The sequence below is a fragment of the Panthera onca genome, chromosome B2 (genome assembly GCF_046562875.1).
Source record: "Panthera onca isolate mPanOnc1 chromosome B2, mPanOnc1 haplotype 2, whole genome shotgun sequence".
Lineage (NCBI taxonomy): Eukaryota > Metazoa > Chordata > Mammalia > Carnivora > Felidae > Panthera > Panthera onca.
This window is the reverse complement of record NC_138343.1, coordinates 63,091,779-63,113,993: the sequence shown is the minus strand read 5'-3', so window position 1 is coordinate 63,113,993 and position 22,215 is coordinate 63,091,779. Positions and strand designations below refer to the sequence as shown.

Here is a 22,215-nt window from a genome sequence, read left to right as displayed (position 1 = left end):
GAACAGTTTTTAGGAAAACAGTATAACCAAAGACCACGATGTTGTGTTTGAAGGGCAGTGAAAAAAAGGTGTTATCTAAAGTAGATGGTATTTTAATGGATAAATAGGCAAAAAATAAATTGAATCTGATAATCTTTGGCCCATCTTTTTCCCTTTAAAAATGTATATTCTTAGTTTATGGTACTTAAGAATGTAAGGGTGTAAACATCTGAATATCTCTTACAAAGGTTAATGATGAAAAATTATAAATAAAAAATAGAATGCTCCTTTACATATAACTTCTATTCAAATAGACTAGCTTAATTACAGACTGCTTCTACTCTCATAGAATTCTGATGACAAATCTCTATGAACCTGAGCAGCCTTAAGTAATACTAAATGAAAACTTGAGACATGGGATGCTATTTTTCTAGGCAACAGCTGGATAATCTACATAGACACACAGAGAACAAAAGGCAATGTGGAATCTAGTTCACCTTGCATCATCCCAGCGGATGGGAACTGTGAATGGAATAGCTTTAGTGAATACTTACAGGGGGTCCAGTGGGGCCTGGAGCACCTGGAAGGCCTGGAATTCCTTGAAGACCCTAGAAGAAATAGTTCCTATCATAAAATCTGTTACATAGTTAGAAGCAAGGCATTTTAGTTGATCAAATATTTTGACTATTGAAATTAAACATCTATGTTGGCTAAAAACATGATATAGATGATAGATACAAATACCTGCTTTCAAAGGGTAAGGATGGCCAGCTAAAATGCCATGACATGGAATCTGCAGCAAACTTAATTTAATGTGTTTGGTGATTCATAGAGCATTTCTGATCTCACAGAACCACCCCATCAACAATAGCATCACTGAGAATCTGGCACTGCTAAGCATGGCCATACACATTTCGGATTGGCAGAATGCCATCAAAGAAATACACGATTACACTAATGCTTCATTCAGCTAGTGGAAAAATGGAATATGTTTTATGATATAATATTTAGTTTAGCTGAACAGTTCATTATAAGAAGAAATTTGGCTCATCAGTGAATTTAAATTTAGAACCCTTTAATGGCTTAAGCATAAAAGTGAATGAATATCCCCTCCTTCTCCTTCTCGGAGTTTGTAGAATAATGCTAATGATACTGGGTAGGGTTTCAGATACTGATATATTTATATATTCGAAGAAGAGCTGGTAATGTTAACTGTTAGCTTCTGTAATTAATTTTTTTCTTTTACCAAGTGTGTCAACAACAAAATATTAGTTAAATAAGCTATGTAAAATAATATAAAATATTTTGCAACTATTAAAATCATGTTTCATCAAACTACTGGCTAACATAGGAAAATAAAAGTTACAAAATGTTACATAGAGTAATGTTTAAATTATTAAAAAATTATCCAGGCATTTCACGAAAGATGAGAATGCTAGAAGGTTCAAAATACCTAATCTGGAAACTTTGATGTCATATTTGTTTCAGAATTCTGAATTTTCTGATTTTTTAATAAAAATAACACAGTGCTAACATTAGATATTATGAAATACTTCCAGTGCACCTGCGGCAGCACCCTCTAATAAACATACAAATATTCCTGTAGCAAAACATGAAATTTTTATCAAGTAGGATAAATAGATCAGCTCCATATGATTTCAGGTCATATTTGACTGCCAAAAGAATTTCATGAAAATTACAGAAACATTTCCAAGGTTTTCAGAGGCTTCTGAGCTTTGGGATTCTAGATCATAATATTACTATTACCAACAGCCCTCCCTGAGCAGTACACATAGGGATAACTTTTATTTTTTTAGTGCTTTTGTGTATTTCACAAATTTTCTATAATAAAACTCAGGTGACTTCTATAATTAGAAATATGTACTTTTAAATACCCTTTTGTTATTTCAGATAAACATATGATGCATCAAGGTCTAGATTGAATGATAACACTTTCAGGATTTAATTTTCTTTGCTGAGTTATTTTTTTACATTGTCAAGCCATTCACTGTTATAACAAAGCTCTTTTACCTTTAACTGTGATGAAACATGCATTTTTATACACATTATAAATATTAGATTGACCATGGAAAAACTACTGCATATTTATTTATGAGATTCTACAGGACCAAGGTTCTATAGAGTCAAGGTTTTTGCGTCAGTGCGATCAATGACCAAGTTCTGCCAGATTGTCCATCTAATGCTAAATGGGGTCATTTGTTACTTCAGGTTTTTTCATGTGATATGACATGAAGAAACATTGAAAAGAATCTCCTTGAACATGCTGAAATTCCTCATGAAATAAGACTTTGAGGAAAAATCTTATGTATGCTTATGTTAAAGAATGTGGATATATTCTTTCTTCAGGATGATATCATCCTCACTGGCAATGCTGTGTGTGTGTGTGTGCGCGCGCACGTGCACACACCCACATGCACACATGCATGCTTAGACATGTGTGGATGGAACACACTGGCATGTTGTATTGGTTCTTTTAACTCCCCACCCTTAACTTATTTATGGGCTTATAAAATTTGAACAGAAACAAATTTCCTTTGGAAATGGCACCTCTAAATGTCTGGAGATTATAAATGCCATACCACAAATTGCTTTATCTCAAAATACCCACATTTCCATAAAATTCTCTCTATATGTACATGTATAAGATATGGGTGTACATATGTATTCTTTTTTTTTTTTTTTTGCTACTTTTAGTCTCATTACTGAATCAGTCTAGAGATGCTGAGTGAGTCTTTAGGTAGTTTAATTTATAAGCTTGGGACTCATTAACCTTTGATGACCACATTAAACTTTAAAATAAACCTTAGTCCATAAATAAAAAAAAAATCATTTTCAGCAGCTTTCTCTGAACAAGCTGAAATTTTGTAGTAAGGGTAAAAGTTACTATGGATGCATAAAGGGCAGTAAGATAATTTTAGAAGACAAGATGGTCATTAAAGAAGACAAATACATATTAAAGAGTAGCAGAGTCAATTTAGCATATAATGCCAAACTAAAATCCAAAATAAAATTTATTGCATAGATATTCAAGGGTCATTAGAGCTAAGTTCCTTCTCTGAACGGAGATTTTGATTTTGCAAGTCCTAGCTTAGTTGTGACCAAGAATATTTATTTTTCCATTGTTGTAATTTATGGCTGACAATATTTTTCATGGCCTATTTATCAATTATTATCCTGAAATATTGTAGGAAAATCTGCATTCCAAGCAAGAATTCACTCTATGAGAGGTGAGCGTGTTCTATTAGTGTCTTATAAGTTGCCACTTAGTTGTGAAACATCTGCAAAAAATGTAGAGGATACTGTCACTTTCCTCAGAGCAATGAGCAAACAGGCAACTCCTCTCTCTAAGTTCCCAAACAGATTACACTGAAGTCCTCAAAGAGATGAGGTACCCCTCTGTATCTTTCCACTAACAGAACAGACATTTGAGATTTGGTAAGACTAGGTGTTATGCACATATTAAAATAGCATAGTTTGCTGGCCAGTTGGGGATGCACACATTCTTGGTCAAAGTTTCATTCACCTAAATAAATCAATAAATTATACTTTCAGGTAGTATCTGAGTTCAAGTAGAAGACAAGACAATATTCTTTATTTCCCATCTGTCTGGGAGGAAAAGCCCCTCCAAAAGGCTCAACTGAGCTAGTGTGATATTTCAGGCTTATTCCTACTATTCATGGGAAGTGAAGACACAACTGAAAAGAATCTCCTTCTGAACTTGCTGGAATTCTCCATATGACAAGAGCCTTGTGCAAAATTTTGTGTGCTCTCAGTTAAAGAATCCATAAGATCCACAGTACTTTGCCTTTCCATGGTTTCAGTTACCCACGGTCAACCCCTGTCTGGATGCATGTGATCCTCCTTCTGACTTATTGTCAGATCAACAGCAGGCTAACACTATGTCACAATGAATGCCTACGTCATTCACCTTGCTTCATCTCCTCACATAGGCATTTTGTCATTTCACATCATCACAAGAAGGATTAGAGTACAAAAAGATATTTAGAGACAGGGAGAGACTACATTCACATAACTTAGAGTATGTGATAATTACTCTAATATTTGTTATTATCGTCAATCTCCTACTGTGCCTAATTTATAAGTTAAACTTTATCATGCGTATGTGTATATAGGAAAAAACATAGTATATATAGGGTTTGGCACTATCTGCAGTTTTGGGCATCCACGGGGGGTGGGGTCTTAAAACACATTCCCACAGGTATCGGGGGTCTACTATATTTAAGAAAGAACACAGTAGGCAGTTACCACTGAGCTGCAGTTGCTCACTAAGGCCAGTGCTGCCTCCTGCTTGCCGAGCTCCAGCCAAAGAAGGGAGGTAAGTAAGGAGGTCTCTGGACCAGGGCTCCTATAAAGCGGACTGCCTGCAAATCCACAGCAGGTGGGAAAGTACCCAGGAAGCAACGGGCTACAAAAGCTGCTGGTAAGAGTGCGCCCTCTACTGAAGGGGTGAAGAAACCTCATCATTACAGGCCTGGTACTGTGGCACTTCCCAGAAGCAGATGCTATCAGAAGTTCACTGAACTTCTGATCCACAAACTTCCTTTCTGTGCTTCCAGAGTGCAGCTACTGGTCCTTTGCAGGAAGCAAGTGAGGCCTATCTGCTGGGTCTCTTTGAAGACACCAACCTGTGTGTCATCCATGCCACATGTATAACACTTATGCCACAAGACATCCGCTAGTACATGGAGAACATGCTTAAGTATCCACTATGATGGAAAACATTTCATTCTTTACAAAAAAGAAATTGTCTTTTTCTTGTCACTGGTAGTTCTGGGGTCAAAAGGTACCTAAGTATATGCTTGCAAGTGAAAAAAATAGGGGACAGAAATCAGGTATTGGCAGTTTTTCCATTTTCATTTGTGTGTGAATTTTTAATATAAACGCAAGGACATAAAGCATTAATGCAAGTCAGTACGTTTCAGTAAACACGTTTTAGCAGTTCAACTTTATAACAATTATAAATAAATCTGCTAAATTTTTCTGGACAATGCCAGCATTTGGATTTTTTAAAAACAAGTACATTTCTTATTGACGGCAACTAGGAGGTATTTGTAGCATTTTTATCATAGAGTAGATTCCATCCGTTCCCTGTGCTTTTCTGAGTTGTCCTACATGCAAGTACATGTTTTTAATGTTGTCTATCTTCTGTGCTCTTCCTGCAAGTTTGCTATTAAAATGCATAAAACTATATATATAAAAAGAAAGAACATACTAAAATAATGGAACGATAATAACGATGGATTTCAGTTTACCAAAAGAGCAAGGTATCGTGTAGAATTAATCAAAACTAACTTGTAATAAATTTAACTTAGAGTCACTTATAAAAAACCTGAATTCCAATTATTTCCTGATCTTTTTATTATTACTTTCTCAATTCCTCTAAAGCCTACTCCTTGGAGCTAGGCAGTTAAATTAAGCTGTTAGACTATTAAAATCAGAGATAGGGCTTGTACATTAGTGAAACTTTCTGTGAAGCATGAAGAAACAAAAGTCAATAACTCTTATTTTGAAAATAAAATGCCTTTACTGCTTTATTTATGGATGAAAATAAATGTTGTATTTCTTTGTTTTTTAATTTTTAACTTGAAGAAAAGCAAGCCAATTCTCACAGTTTTCTAAAATAGAATCAATATTAAAAACAATAACACATGGTGATAATTTGTAATGTGAAATATAACTCTGACTCAAAAAATAGATCTACTTTATACCATTATGATTTTCAGTACTAACATCAAGGTTAATATATGCCAGATGGCTTACTTACTTTCATTAAGAATTATTAGCATCAAAACTGTTTAAACTAACAACAATTCATCATCCTAATTGGTTTTTCTAAGAGTTAAGGTAAATTATGCAGGAAAAGAATGATATCCTGAGCATCACCATGGCTTAGAGTCAGAAAATTATACCATCGTCTCAAAACTAATTTGACTTTGAACCTTCGTCTGGGGGTAGGCAGCTGGTCTAAACTAGTTGAATCAGATCCTTTTGATAGTTTTTTTTTTCCTCCCAAGAGTATGAAAGTTGAGCAGAGACACAGACAAACCAAGGTCACTAAAGTTGAATCATGTTACAGCAGTGTCCCAGGGAAGTTCTGCTGAGTTCTGGAGCTGCCCTTTTTCCTAGGCTGGTTTTTCAACTATTTCTTCAATTCTACTAGCTACCTTGGGATTCTATGCAGTAAATCTCCTTCCTCCTTCTCCTTGCTTTTATCTTGAGAGAGCTGGAATTGCTACCTGCTACATGAAAACAAAAACATAGTAACTGACCTGTCAATTCTGTGCTCTAATTTCCTTATCTCAAAAACTAGACCATACAATACATCAATGGACAATACATACAACTGGACAATACATCAACGCATTATTATTTAAAATGTGTTGACATTTGAAATAACCTACCTTAATCTTTGTTTTTATTTGATTTAACATTAAACATGAGCTATAGAAGAGTTGCTGTCCTTCCTCCGAGTCACATAAAGAGAATCGATAGCAGGACATATTATCAGAGAAGAGTCTCACCTCGTCACCTTTGTCTCCGGGTATCCCAGGGTAGCCCCGCTCTCCTTTGCTTCCCTAAAAAGACAAGAACTTCAGCTAGTATACTGAATCATTCTGTCATCTTTTAAAACAATGAAAATATCTCTTCTCAGTACATTTGGGACATGTAATTTGGGCAGAGTCAGGAAACAAATAAATGACTTTGCACGTGGCTTTTACACCACTTTTCCAAGATAACTTTCATAAAAAGTAGTGTGTTTAGAATGAGTTTTGTTGGGGCACCTGGGTGGCTCAGTTGGTTAAGCGTCCACCTCTTGGTTTTGGCTCAGGTCATGATCTCACGGTTTGTGAGTTCGAGCCTCACATTAGCTCTATGCGGACGCTGCTTGGGATTCTCTCTCCCTCTCTCTGCCTCTTCCCCACTCATGCTCTCTTTCCCAAAAATAAATAAAATAAACATTAAAAAAATTTTTAAATCGGTTTTATTTTTCACACTGAATTAGAGGTACCACAGAAAGCAGAGGAGAAACTGCCTTACCTTTGGTCCCTCTCTGCCTGGGATTCCTGGAGGACCCCGTGGTCCTGTATCACCCTAGAGGACAGAGCAGTAGAGAAATGAGAGAAGGTACTATGTGTAACCTACAGGGCCCATCAACGTTCAGCCTGCCATCTTACCTTCTGGGTGATAGAATCATACTTTCCAGGCTCACCAGCGCCTATTTCTTCTCCTTTGTGGCTTTTCAGCCCAGGGACACTGGCTTGGCAGTTGCCACAGAAGTTCTAATGAGTATAGAGATAAGGTTACTGAGAGATTCAGCAAAGTAATCTATAAAAGAGAGATCTGATCAGATATGAACCTCTGTCAGAGATGAATGATAGAGCAACTGATATATCACTACTTTCAGAGAATTGATCCAATTTGAAAAGACTATTTTTTCGTGAGGTAAAAACTACTTATGAAGCTAGTCAATTATATCTGTTGATGACATTGGTGACCTTTGTAAAGCATGTCTATGATGATACTGAAATGGAAGATTCCAAATATATAAGGAAAAGACACATAAGTCAAAAACACAGACTGTTTCAACTGTGTAACTGTATGTCTAAAACGAGAGGCAGTAATAAAGTTTAGAATAACTAACAAGATTACAGACTTCATACAGCCAATCGCATAAATCATTAAAAAAGAGAGAAAGAAAGAAAAAGCTGTGAAGAAAGGATTTCTCTTTCTGAGAGCAAAATTAGTTGGAGAACCGTACACACAGTTTACCAACATTTTGTCAGTGGAAGCACTCATGTGAGAAATAATTACTTGAGTGACTTGGACTTGACTTCTATGTCAAATCCAAGTGCAGATAGGAAATCTAAGTGGAATTACCTTTCCATTGCCTCCTCTGTAACCTTTAGCTGATGTGGAAAGACTTGAATATAAGTGTCTGAGCCTACAAGATAAACTCCTTATCACATTGTTAAAGAAAAAGTGTTTGTGAAAAGCCCTATAAAGGCTTATTTTTAAATTGTTAGAATAAGAATATGAACAGGAAAGGCACAGAATGGGCACCACTGAGAGGAGGACATAGTTTAATTTTAACAGTTGACAGACGGTAGGACAATATAGGCCTCTTTTCTTCTATCCCTTTCACCAAAGAGAAGAATCTTGAAATGTGAAAAGGGAACTGAAGCTTTCCATTGGCAAGAAAGCTCATGGATATTCGGGTTCAATATTTTTGACTCAGTGAGTATCAGAACAAGTCTGATTTCCAAAAATATGCTCCTTGGAAGGCTAATTCTGTATGCTATTGAAAAGGTTCTGAGGCAATTTCTCTAAAAACAGCTGGATGAAAGAGTTCTCTTCATGGTGGTCCTTCTCAGAGCTGGTATATATAACAAGGAGCCAGAGTGTGCGATATCTCCCAAAACCAATTTTGCCATTAGGATCTTTTCACACAGCTGATGTATTGGTAGAGGAATTAAAAAAATACATATATATTTGTACATCGCCCACTTATAATATCTCAGGCCTGACCTCATTTTCTTTAGGTTTGGATTGCCAGAATGGTAAAACAAGGGAAATGATTTGCCTGCCATGTAAGTGGCTCAACTTGAAAAAAGTCTTTAGATTTTTGTATAGAGAGAATAAAGATGCATCAATTATCAGCCAGTGTACAATCTCACTCAAAGAGGGACTGGCACACAGATTAACCCAGAGGAAGGTCTTTGAAGGGATGTCATTTGGGCCTGGAATTATGTCAGTTCTTTACTACACTTTAATCAAGGGTATTTTTGAAAACAGAAAGCAGATGCTCAAATTCACTACATAAAGACTCTGAACAGAGAGGGAGACTTCATGTGTTGGGAAATAGGATTGGATTTTAAAATTACATTAAGTTGACCTAATAGATCCAATCTCTAATCTAAATCCCTGTATTTGAGGAACAACACACTTTCCTCTTCTATGGGATGCAGTGTGTTGGGACTGTCAGTGGAGGTATCCTGCCTACCTCTCACCAATCAGCTTTCCTGGGACTCAGAAACTCAGGGAGATGATGTTAGGGCTCGAAAAGTGGTGGAGCACACTCATTAAAGGGATGCTGCCTTGGTGAAACTATCAATTATGTCCACTTCTGAGGTGTTTGTGTAGTCCTGGCTCTCCTTGTCAGAGTCTACTCACGGTCTTTTTGTCTATTCTGTGAGCCACCCCATATTCTGTCAGGATATGCATTTCTGCTGAAGTATATACATTTTGATCCTAACTATTCTGGGATGGTTAGGTATAACTCTTACAATCCTGCCACTTTCAACATTACTGCCCTTGTGAAGAACTTAAGATAATGTCTGGGGACCTGTGTTCCTGGGTTCATGTTGCACTTTCTAGCTGTGTGACTCTGAGGAAGCTACTTAGCTACTTAGAACTTCAGTTTCTAATATATAAAACGGGGATACTAGCACAACCTAAATTTACAGGATTATTGTGAAGATTAACTGAGACGATTTAAGTAAAGCAGTGTATTGCCTTCCATGTAACTAGCTCAACTTATATAAGATTTTCCTAAAATCCCCCCAAATATTCTCTTTTGACTTAAAAGAAACTGTTGACTTCTGAAAGTCTTAAAAATCTCTAATATGTTTTTATATTTATATTTATGTTTATATATATATTCTCAAAACTAACATCCAGCAAACACTTATACTAGAATTATTGAGTCTTTGAATTTAATTCAATAAATATTTAATTTAATTTAACAAATTAACAAATTTAGTAATTTGATAAAATTTATGTACGTCATTGTACAAACCACTGGGCTAAATGGTAGGAATATAAAATAAATCACATTTATACACATATAGCGTAAGTGTGTGTGTGTGTGTGTGTGTGTATACATATACATTGTCCATTCATATATAAACAGGTAGGACACATAAGGCTTGAGTATAATGTGAAGGGGAACAGATTTTCATATGGGTTCACTCAATCTTAGCATACCATGAATAAATATGCAAATACATAACCTTACAAGTGTCCCATTATCATTCTTTCTCATCTGTGTTACACATAAAATACAGGGTAGTATTAGAGAAAAAAATGGTAGCAAGATTTATCCCTTATGAGATGAATAATGGGTAGAGATAGTTTTTACTTAACAGAGTAACAGGTGTTAGGGCAATTGTTGGCTTTGGAATTTTGCAGCTCACTTTGTAAAATCCCATGACATCAAAGCACAGCCTTGCGAGCTGGCTGTTTATTGAGCAGCACTGGTTTTCAACCTGGGACGGGTGAGGGTAGCTCCAGTGAGAAGGATTAGGTTTCACAGCAGTGAGCCAGGAGTGGTAAACACCCATGAAGAGAAAGCTGTCCCTCCAGAGGAGAGAATGGTCTACTCAAGGGTGTTGATGACACTGTTCCTCCCATGTAGCTCAACTCAGAACTACCACTTTCACACCCCCCCCCACCCCTTATACCCAAACAGACAGGGATGTAAAGAAGAAGAGAATGGAGGGGTTAGTAAAAGTGGCACAAGATACGTAAAAATATGTGTTCCTTTTTCTATCTAAAAGATGTTCTGCCTTTTAAAAATGGAATTTTAGTTCATGCTAAGCAATTAACTCAGTTCTGACAAAGATTTCCTTCCTAATTTTTCCTAAAAGTTAATACATAATTTCTTACATAGCAACAGAATACCTTGAGCAGGACACCGATGTCTCCCAAGAGAGGAAGTGCGATCTGCAGTTAAGGAGAAAAAAAACCCAGTATGTGTTCATACATATACGTGCACATGATACAATACAAACATATAATACAATGCAGATGTTTTTTGCTCCAAGTGTCATGTCAGTTGAAATTTGTCATGGGGCTTCTAAGAGGATCACTGTCAGAATGGTTGACTTTCACGTTATATTTCATGTCACGAAATAGCCATATGACACCAGCAGACCTCATAACTGTATCTGAGAAATATTCACTACTCCTCTACTATGAACATGTAAACACACCCTGGTTGTCGTTCTGATTCTGCATCTCTATTTTATATTTCCATGACACGGCAACTTTTATGCCGACACTAATATAGTCTTGGTTTTAAATAATACATAAAGGTAAATCATTTATTAAACGGAAGTCGCCACTCTGCCAAGCAAATTATCAGGCTCTTGAGAAATATGAAAAGTACACAATGAATTTGCCTTAAAGTTCTTTCTCACTGAAGTTCAAAAGAGCCAATAGGTGGCTTACGTGATATGCAAGAGAGACACTGAAGGAACTTGGGCAGTGTTCCGGCCTTGTGTCTTAAAATGTCCTTTCAGAGAGGCACTGTAAACCCAAGTAATGCTTTATAAGAATTCTAGATGATGCACACATGATTCACTCAGCAGTGAAGTTAAAGTAAGGCCAAAATATGCCTCTGCACGTAGCTTATAAAGGCACTCACGGCACAGCCAGTGTGGGAGGGAGAAGGATTTGGGAGACTTAGAACCGAGAGGCCAGATTTGGATTTTATCATATAAAACTCTTAATACAATGTCATGTACCATATGGCCTCTCAAATTATAACTGCCGATTCTGAGGCTATTTAAAGGGATCTCACTGTTGCTCAAAGCAAGGTTCATCCTGAAATAAAACTTTGGAACACACATTTAGTGCTTAAACCCATTTTTCAAGAGCCTACTCAAGCCAGTTTTTGTAATTTAATCACTTCAGTGTTTTAAGGCCACAGAATCAATGGATATTCACCCTGTTGTAGGTAACTTACCTGAAAACTTTCATTTAGAAAAATGAAATTCATTTAGTCAATGGCATTAGAAAGAATAGAAATTGTGGCTATATATTTTAACTCAATTTTCCAAGGGATTGAGACATTATGTGCCAAGGCACAGCCTGGGGCAAAATTGTAGAGCTGAATTATACCCTTAGGAAATAAGTATTCATCACACACACAAAAATGCTGATGCAGCTTGAATTTTCACCCCTCTACAAAATAATGGGGATAAACAAAATCACCAAGCAGTTACTGAGCATGCTAATTAGTTTGGACAGCAAAAGTTGCTCGGTAGGCTATTTGGCTTCTGGGTGCATTAAAGATACATAAATCAGGCACATTCTGTTGACATACCGGGTCACCTGGGGGGCCTGGCAGACCTGGCTTTCCATCCCTCCCTGGAGCTCCCTGAAAAACAGAATCATTGTGTTCAAATCCTTGCACAGTGGCACGGGTGCAGAGTAAAATGCGTGGTGGGTAGGAGGAGGTACAGATGGTCCTTACATCATTCCCTGGGGTCCCTGGAGTTCCTGGCAATCCAGGGAGACCTCGAGGACCCTGGAAATGGGGGAAAATAGTTACTTATGGGGACAGTTTTTCAGTAATTTTCCCCAAGTAAGCAAGCTGGATTTGCTGTGCCAAATAACTTGGTTAAGTAGCTTACCTGAATACCTGGCTCTCCAGCTGGTCCTTGCGAGCCCTGAGTAGAATCAGATCCAATTATCAGAATTCCTCCAGAAATATCCATAAATTATGCAAGTGAGATCAAGAGCTATGTATTGTAACTTACTTAGTCGAACAACAGGGCTTGCCAACTTGCGCACACTGAAAACTCTCTGTGATGATGGCTAAGACTTTTGGATGGCAGGTAAACACTTAACCAGATGTCTGTTGCTTGCAACCTGAGCATGGCTTTGCTCAGATGCCTGGGATATCTGTCTCTCTCAGTACCATCATGTGTTCCTCCACCTTCACAAACACACTATGCACCCAAATTCTAGCTGTTCAGAAACTCCTGATAAAGTAATGGGCTCAGGACTTCCTTTCCTTTCTGCTTTCTACTTTCTACTTTGAGTCATTTCTGTATTTGAAGAAATTGCCAGAATCAGTGTTCAGTGACAGCAGTAGAAAGTAAAGCATCAATCAGCTATTCTTTTCTACTTTAGAAAATTGGAATTTGGGGTAATAAAGAGGAGGCTGGGAAATTATCAGTGAACCTAATGACAATAGCTCTATCCCTGTTACATAACCACAGACTGAGGAAGGAGGAACTGATGACCTAAGTAAGTAAAGGGCTGGGTTCTCAGCTGTTGACTTCAGTAACTGCCTACCAACATTTCCTTTCTTATTTATTTATTTATTTATTTATTTATTTATTTATAAAATGTTTATTTATTTGAGAGACAGAGAAAAGAGAGTGCACATGTGAGCAGGGGAGACGCAGAAAGAGAGGGGGAGAGAGAATCCCAAGCAGGCTCCAGGCTGACAGTGCAGAGCCTGACATGGGGCTAGATTGAATGAACCATGAGGTCATGACCTGAGCTGAAATCAAGACTTGCACAGCTAACCCACTGAGCCACCCAGGTGCTCCTCTTTTCTTATTTTATAAAATAAATATTCATATGACTATTAGTCAAAGCTACTTTTTGTTCCCTTTCTATTTATATTGTGACCTTAGTTATTAATATATTTTTTATTTTTTGTTTCAATCTCTTTCACTCCCTTAATAGTTTCCTGATCTGTGTTTTTACTTTGTTTAATCTTCCATCTCAGTGGTCTTTTATATTCTTGCCCTGCAAAATCGATCACATACAATATAACCATTCACTATTTATGCCTTCTTTTAGCTTTTGTGATAACTTCATTATAAGGCCAATTTCCCAAATTAATGTCACTAGAATAAGTGTTTATTTCTACTTTTCTCATTCCAAAATCTTTTATGTTTTTTCATAGTAAATAAAAAGTTTTATCTCTTATTACTATTTAGTCAACAAGTATGCACATGGGGGTCATTATTATCAGGCACTGTCCTTGTAGCTAAGAAAACTGGGCATTAAAAAAATGGGCACTAAAAGCTGCCCATTCTTTGTGTTCACTATTATAAACAACTTCTATTATCTCTTCCTGAAGATATTACTGAAGAGATTTTTGACATCATCTCATTTATACACACCATTCACTTTAAATATTCACTTTTTATTTTTTCATTAAAAACAAACAGTAATATACAAAACCCGATCTTAGGCATGTGTACAATCTTACACACATTCATTTGTACTTTTTAAAATAGAGGAGAGAAACAAAGGGTTAAATAACTGCTCCTAATCCAAAATCAGTGTCTGTGAGATCAGCATCTGTGGGTCAGCAAACAGTAAGCACCTTCTCTGTGCTCAGTGACTTAACCCCAGTGCTCATTAATCCTCTCTCTCTGATTAGTGCTTACTTCTATTTCCTCTTCTGACCATTTCACTTTTTTTTTCTTCTTCTTTTTTTTAAGTTTATTCATTTTTCTTTTTGAGAGAGACAGAGAATGATGGGGGAGGGGCAGAAAGAGAGGGAGACATGGAATCCGAAGCAGGCTCCAGTTCTGTACTGACAGCACAGAGCCTGATGCAGGGCTCGAACCCATAGACCGTGAGATCATGATCCAAACCAAAGTTGGACGTCCAACTGACTGAGCCACCCAGGTGCCCCTCATTTTTCTCTTCTTATTCAAATTTGTCACTGGGTTTTATTTTACTGTTGGAATGCACAGGGTTTCAAAAGCTTGATAGAATTTCACTTACTGTTGGGCCAGGAACTCCCAGCCCTGGGGGACCTCTGTCACCTGGGGAACCATGGACACCTGGGAGTCCTCGTTCACCCTGTGCAATGAGAGGCTTCTGTGAGTGCGAGGGTCAGGGGACAAAAAATTTCAGGCTGTATTTTATTTTTAATTCTTTAGAAATAATCTATGATATTTTTATACCTTTGGCCCACGTGGACCAGGTGCTCCAGGATTTCCATCTAATCCCTACAATAAAAAAAAAGGAGATAAATACATTTCTTTTTCTAAAAACATTAAAAGCATCTTAGAAGTTATAACTCAAAAATGTTTTGTTGTTCTTCATCTTTCTTGAATAAACCCTTTTCTATAAAAGAATAAGGAACAGGAAATACAGATTTCCACCAGGTTATAGATTTTTGTATAGTTACTTTAACATACAAGATGTTTTCATTTTTAGGGGAGGTGGGTGGGGGATGGGTGAAATAGGCGATGGAGATTAAGAGTACATTTAATCATGATGAGCACTGAATAATACAGGGTATTGCTGAATCACTGTATTATACACCTGAAACTAATATAACACTGTATGTTAACTACACTGGAATTAATATTTAACACTTAATAAAAAAGATGTTTTTATCTTTAAAATAAGGCATCTAATACTGAGAACTATTTATTATCAATAATTAATATAAAAAGTCAAATAGGAGGGAAAAAAAGGCATGTGAAATAGGCTTATTGGTTATTTAGACTTTTCAGCTATTCAGTTTTTGTTATGTCCTGGAAATAGCCTGGGCCACAAGGACATTTTCTGCATATGACCATCATTGGCCATGCCTGCAGAGCCTCTGGAAAGAAAATTTCAGGCAGCTCTTCTGTTTTAACATAGCATCCTAGGAAGGTTTATGATTTAAAACTAGTGTATCTTACTAGGCTCCATAGATCCCTAAAGAGTTCATGCAGAAGATTCAGGGAGGCCTATGAATCTTTCAAAAATGTATGTAAAATGGGTATGTGCATTTTCTCAGAAGAGAGCCCTTTGCTTGCATCAAATTTCCAAAGAAGTTAGATTTCTTATCTAAAGAACAAGATGAATATTTTGTTTTCTGCAGACCTCAACTTATTCCTATACTTGTGATCTGAACCTGGGAATACATGAAGGGTAATTAATGAACTTTCAAGGGAAATATTAGTAAAAGGGCTGGTACTTACTGGTTCCCCTGGCAGGCTTTTCCCTGGAGGACCAGCCTCACCTTTGGGACCTGGAAGTCCAGGAGGACCTATAATCCCACCTGGATCTCCCTGAGGAAAAGAAGATTCTTATGTTATTGTTCAGGTTCATGGTGGGAGCTATGGAGGCAGCAGTTTTCATTGCTTCAAGTTGTAGCCAAACTTCATTTTCTCACTCATTCAGCCCTATTTATGGAGGGCCTCATTCATGTCAGGCACTGTTCTAATTATCTTAGGTGCACTTAGATTTTGTGGTGAGGTATGTTACAAGTTTAGCAGTATCATGCCATATGTATAAATATATGTGTGTATAAATGTATGCACAAAAAGAGCATCTACTCAGAAAGTTCTTTAGATGATCTTCATGTTTTCTTTAAGTTCCTTTCCAGTAATGGTTCAACAATTAATATGTGTCTGTACGTCCCCTGCACAATCCTGGCAGCCTTGTCTTATCCTTTTGCCGTACCTACCCACCCCCACCTCCCAAATCGCAGTGCCCTTCTGATCCTCTGTCTCTCCTTCCCACCTAGCTACTCAATGCATAAAATGTATACCTTTTCTCCTTTAATGCCTTGCTTTCCTGGGATACCATGTTCTCCTGGCAATCCCTAGAAAATTCAGAATTAATGGGAAAGAACAATTAGAATATCTCTTATTATGAGAACATATCTATCTGTGAGTCTTTGTCATGAGAACAGAATTGTAACATGTAAACTATGAGGATGGGTTGGTTTTGGCCTGTTAAAAAGGAAAACACATTGGTGAAAATATGTGGTTTGTTGTTTCTTTTTTTTTTTTTTTAATATATGAAATTTATTGTCAAATTGGTTTCCGTACAACACCCAGTGCTCATCCCAAAAGGTGCCCTCCTCAATACCCATCACCCACCCTCTGTGGTTTGTTGTTTCAAGTGAAGTAGCCTGGAGGTAATGGAAAAGAAACTAAGGGAGAATTGAACCAAATGCCCCATTCATATTATCGCCAAGAAAGGGTGAAGGGATGGTGGTTGGTAGCATCACAGCACTATTTAGAACAACAATGGAGTAAACAGGAAGATATACCCTTATTATGTTTGGCAACAGTGGCTCTTTCCCTTTTGATTTTATTCTCTTTCTTAGCTCCAATTACTATCACTTCATCTCACTCTTGGTCACTTATGGCTCCACCTGTGCCACCATCATTTTATTCTTTTCATGAGATCTCTCCATGAGGTACACCTATATTGGTTCATTAAATGGCTTGGGGAGGGGGGCGGGCGCAAGAAAAAGCTTTGCCCACAAACTGAATGTTCAAAGTACAAGCAGAACAAAGGCACTGAAAGACCTCTGGAGGCGCAGTCAAGAAGCATAGAGAATAGAGCAAGAGGTCATGGGACTGTTCCCAAGATGATAGGAAAAGGAGAGATTCCAATAGTTGCATAGAAAGTGCAGGAATTGTGGCTACATAGAGATAAGTTTCCAAGAAATTTTGGCCAAGCATTTCTGTTGTTATGCTCAAGTGAGGACTGATGGTGAGTCTTAGCTCCCAAGTGCCTAGAAGGCCAGGCTAGGGAGGTTGTCCAAGGAACAAAAGTCTTAGTGGGGGAATCGATAGAAAAATGCATTTAAAGGACAACAGAGAGAGAGACAGACAGACAGAGAGACAGACAAACAGAGGATAGTGAGACCACTAGAATTAGGTTCTAATGCAACCTGAGGACCATCTTCCAATGGCATTATAGAAATATTTTCTGCTAAAGGATTTGCTCTTTTTGGAGGCTCTTGCAATAAAACAGTAACAGAAGCTTTGGAAGTGCCTTTTTTTGGACAGAGAATTGAGCCAAAGTCATGCATAATGAAAATGCTTTCTTTCTTTCTTGGTTTTCCTTATTTCTTTTGATGTTTCCAGTCTTTGCTACTGTTGGTACACCTCTGACAAGCATGTCCAAAATGATGACTTAGTTAACCTGACTTCCAAAGACTGATTTATTAAGCTAATGATATTCAAAAGGATCTCATATGAATATATGAAGGTGCTAGCAGCCTTCCTGATAACCCCTGACACTAGGTTTGATCAGTCTTGGCAGTAGATGTGACCCATGCCTTTGGAAAAGGTGGTACAACTCAGTCACATGAAAACATGCTGACATTCTTTAAGACATCGATTTAATTCCCACATATCAAAGAGACCTGTATTTACTATACATACAATATCTCCTGGTGGTCCTCTGGGTCCCATAGAGCCTTCAGGTCCTTGCTGACCCTAAAAGAAAGGTGATATGTAGTTCTACTTTGTTAAAAAACAGATTGTCCTTGAATATATATAAAACATGGTATGAACTTCATCTGTAGAAAGACGGGCTTTCTACCATCCTACCTTCTCTGAATAATTCTGAAATGTGCTTTGGGCTGACAAAGATAGTTTGAAGATGTTCTCATTTAAATGGGTCTTTTCCCACCAGCAAGTGAGGCCATGATAACCTCCCTCACCCATTGGTGGGAGCGCATCACATAAATCTCTCCTGCACCTCCCAACAGCTGGTCTTTCTTGGGACACCCCTGCGGAATCCCACATGGGGAACTCAAGCATCTCAGAGCTGCATAATTTGGGCTTACAAATTGAATCTTGAGTCCTGTTCATTTTAAGGATATAGTTCAGGGTCATAGGTTTCGCTCACATTATTTACTCATAAAGGGTTTAGGGATGCTATTGTGAATATGCTTTGAAAAAGAGTTTAAAAATCTTACTGTGAACCAGAAAGCACAATTACTATATGTGTAATAAATGCAGCCAATAGGGGGGAAATCACCATGGCAACATGATAAAATCTCTGAGAACGTTTGTGAAGAAAATGAGTGGCACACCAAAGCACTTTGTTTTGTACAGAAATGGCTATAACTCCAAAATTATTTCCTCTTTAACTCACTTATTTCTTATATACCTTTAGTCCTGGACTTCCTATTAAACCGGGGGCACCAGGATCTCCAGGTTCGCCCTAAACATGTGGGTGGGAAGGACAGTGAAATGGTTAATGCAATCTTCACAATCTCATTAGGTTGGAGATGCCATAAAGAAGGTTATGAGATTACCTTTATTCCCTGTGATCCCATTATCCCAGGTTCTCCCTGTAAAAAAAAACAAAACAAAAACAAACAAACAAAAAAAACAAAAAACCATTTATGTAATGCTTAAACTCAGATGGGGATGAGCATCTCTAATACTTGAATTCGTCTGCATTTCTACTAATTAACATAGAATAAAGGGGGAGATTATGGACAGCATGATGAAGTCAAGGAGGGGGTCACTCTAAAACATGATTTAAAATACTTATTGATACCAAGTAAATAATAACTCCTATTTTCTTTCTTCTTTATAATAGTTTTCTCCCCAGTATCCCTTTTGACTCTACAATCATATCTCATTAGCAATCATTGCATTCTCTACTTAGCTGACTTTGTTATGATTTGCCACCAGCTCATCCTATATCTCAGAGAATTAAAACTTCAGATGAAGAAGGAAAAGAAAGAGTGGAATTTAAGTTTATATGTCATGGTGATTCTACTATTGGGTATATGTACTTAATGAAAAAAAAAAAAAATTAAGGTTACATAAAAGAGTACAATATTGGCTGTAATGAGTTTGCTTTTCTTATTTTCATGACTTATTATTGATCCTTTTGATATAATCACCCCATTTGATAAATTTAATTTGTACCATTAACAGAATTTTTGAAAAAAAACTGTATCTTATATTTAAATTTTATATTTTAGATATATTAAGTGTGTACCTTTCAAGACATTCATGTCCCATTACAAACAGTAATGGTTAAAGAAAATATACATTACCTAAGCCAAATGGTAAAGTGCCATCAAATGATAAAACTTAACAAGGTTTAAAATTTCTCATTTATCAAAATAAGAGTAAAAAATCACAAAGGAAAAAGTAAAATGCTCAGAGAGGTTATTTTATCAAATCTGTTAGACTCCACAGTAAACATACCAGAAATCAGAGAGAGAGAAATCGATGAAGTAGAAAACACAAGATAGTGATAAAACATCTACTTACTCTATCTCCCTTTTCACCTTTTGTAAAAGCTTCCCCCTAGGAAAATGGGTAGAAAACAGAAGCAATTATAAACACTTTTGGAAATAAACTCTCCAAAACTGGATATGGATGAATCCTGCAGGCCAAACTCAGGCCTCTGTCACAAAAAAGTCCCTGAGATGACTCAGAATGTCACACAGTCTGCTTGCGCAGTTTAAAGGGAGCATATGAGAATTAATTAAAAAACTCATATTCCCAAGTGAACAGTAAGTTAATCATTCTAATACTATTTTGAGAATCCTGAGTGGAACAAATTGGAATGCTGCCCAAGGCCGAAGCTTCCTTTTTCATGGTTCACATAGAAGCTGATCACATTCTCTCTCTCCCTGCACCTCCTCCTCCCCCACCCCCCCCACACATATTGAGGCTTTCTCTCATTAGCTTTTCTGTTCCTCAAGTCACATGTATGCGATTTCATTTACTTTTCACAACAGTGCTGTGAGGAAGATATGGTCCCATTTCAAGTATGAGGAAAGAGACTCAGAAAGGTTCTGTGTAACTGAGTTATTTCCCCTAAAATAGCACTCACCTATTTTATGTCTCCTTGTTTATCTTGCCTATAAACTCTGTGAATGTAGGGATTTAATTGATCTCAACTATCATAGTATCTCTGGTGTACTGTTGGTGCCCAGTAAAAGTTTATTAAATTAGAGAATTTAAAGTTATGCAGACATAACAGTAATAGCTGATGTTCATTAAATCCTCATAATGTATCAAACACTGATCTAATCACTGTTCTAGTTCCTTCTTATGTGTCACTGGGGTAGCTACCATTAGAACACCCATTTACGGATAACGAAAATGAGGCACAGAGAAGTTAAGTAATTTCCCCAAGTCACATAGCCAGTGAGAGGTCATTCAGGATTTAAACCTAGACAACCTGAATTCAAACCCAGGCTTTGGTTACTCATTCTTATTTGATTTGTAATTTGATTTACTTATTATTTGAAATGAGTGAATTGACAATAAGATGGAAACCATACATCAAAAATTTTTTTCTCTTGCATATGAAAGTCAAGAGAAAACATGAGAACCATAGGTAAATAATACTACGCTTAAAGGTCCTCTTAGGGACTGCTAGTCTTTTAAACAAATCACTAATGGGAGATAAGTGGTTAGTAAATAAACCTCTGTGGTTTGCGCCTCATGTCCTATGTGCTCAGGACTAGAGGGCTCACCTTATTGTCTTCCATATTTCCCAGCAACCTTGCAGTTACCCGGGGGCAGGCAGCTAGTATTGGCAATGCAATGTGAGCAGATGTAACATGTGTTACTGCAGGCTGAGGTAAGGAGGAGCCCAGTCCTGATGTTCCAGTCCCACTTTCCCCACCGTGGTGACCGAGAAGGTTGTGTATATCAGATGGCTGAGTTACATGGGGGAAATCAGCCTGGTACCTGAATGCAGTGAGGGTCAACACCCACTCCTCCCAACCCAACCATGCTGGGCATGCAGCATGAGCAAGAGATAATCTTTCTTGCATTAAGCCACAGAGATTTCAGGGTTAATGTGTTACCTAGCATAACTTAGCCTACCCTGTTGTGCCTCATATCTAGCCCACATGATTAAATCTCTTATTTTTGGTTGTGTGCCGGGTCGCTCAGCTGGTTAAACATCCAACTCTTGATTTCAGCTCAGGTCATGATCTCACAGTTCATGAGTTCAAGCCCCACATCGGGCTCTGCACCACCTGCTTGGTATTCTCTCTGTCCCTCCCCTGCTCACACTCTCTCTCTCAAAATAAATAAATAGAGCTTAATTTTTTTAATCTCTTATTATTGGTTAATTGCTATACATTAAATCAGAGCATTACTTATAATCTTGTCTTTCAGCCTTAATTCAAAAAATTCTATTTGATTTTTATGATAAGAGATGATGTTATTTAGATATAAGCATGGGCCACATTGCTTCTATAACTGCTTATTTGCTTATATCACATTGCTTATATCATGCTTATTTAGAGCCACTGTGAATCCATATTGATTAAAGTAACAGGTTAAAAAAACAATAATAAAAAAATAAAACCAGGAGCCTGGTTATCTCAAGACTTGATATTTAGTCCTAGCTCCAATGGTCACTATCTGGGTCAAGTACCTTGCCTTTTAGAACCTCTCTTTCTTTATCTGAGGTTTAACCAGATGATCTCTTTTAAGTATATTTTAGCTCTGATATGTTACACATAAAGTTATATTCTAAATGTTTAGTAGCGGGGGAGAGGGGAACTGCCATTCAGGATAAATGGTTCAGAACTCAAATCTGTATGAAAATCATTCCTCTTTTTGGGACTTTTGGTGATTTTGCTAAGTCAGGTCCAGATTCTGTTCTGGAATAGAGTGTGAGAGGGATGCCTGAGTGGCTCAGTCG

General features: G+C 37.3%; 1 protein-coding gene across 2 annotated transcripts in view; it reads right to left on the bottom strand.

The window, feature by feature from the left end:
- Nucleotides 1–22,215, bottom strand: part of COL19A1 (collagen type XIX alpha 1 chain) — a 346,955-nt gene that overhangs the window by 52,084 nt on the left and 272,656 nt on the right. For both annotated transcript variants that reach the window (XM_060615861.3, XM_060615862.3), the window contains exons 21-36: nucleotides 19,815–19,850; nucleotides 18,839–18,874; nucleotides 18,691–18,744; nucleotides 17,958–18,011; nucleotides 16,325–16,378; nucleotides 15,753–15,842; nucleotides 14,742–14,786; nucleotides 14,560–14,637; nucleotides 12,438–12,473; nucleotides 12,278–12,331; nucleotides 12,128–12,181; nucleotides 10,702–10,743; nucleotides 7,197–7,301; nucleotides 7,060–7,113; nucleotides 6,543–6,596; nucleotides 534–587 (exon numbers count right to left, since the gene is read on the bottom strand). In XM_060615861.3, the coding sequence (XP_060471844.2) occupies nucleotides 534–587; nucleotides 6,543–6,596; nucleotides 7,060–7,113; nucleotides 7,197–7,301; nucleotides 10,702–10,743; nucleotides 12,128–12,181; nucleotides 12,278–12,331; nucleotides 12,438–12,473; nucleotides 14,560–14,637; nucleotides 14,742–14,786; nucleotides 15,753–15,842; nucleotides 16,325–16,378; nucleotides 17,958–18,011; nucleotides 18,691–18,744; nucleotides 18,839–18,874; nucleotides 19,815–19,850 (900 nt within the window). The remainder of the gene's footprint in view (nucleotides 1–533; nucleotides 588–6,542; nucleotides 6,597–7,059; nucleotides 7,114–7,196; nucleotides 7,302–10,701; nucleotides 10,744–12,127; nucleotides 12,182–12,277; nucleotides 12,332–12,437; nucleotides 12,474–14,559; nucleotides 14,638–14,741; nucleotides 14,787–15,752; nucleotides 15,843–16,324; nucleotides 16,379–17,957; nucleotides 18,012–18,690; nucleotides 18,745–18,838; nucleotides 18,875–19,814; nucleotides 19,851–22,215) is intronic.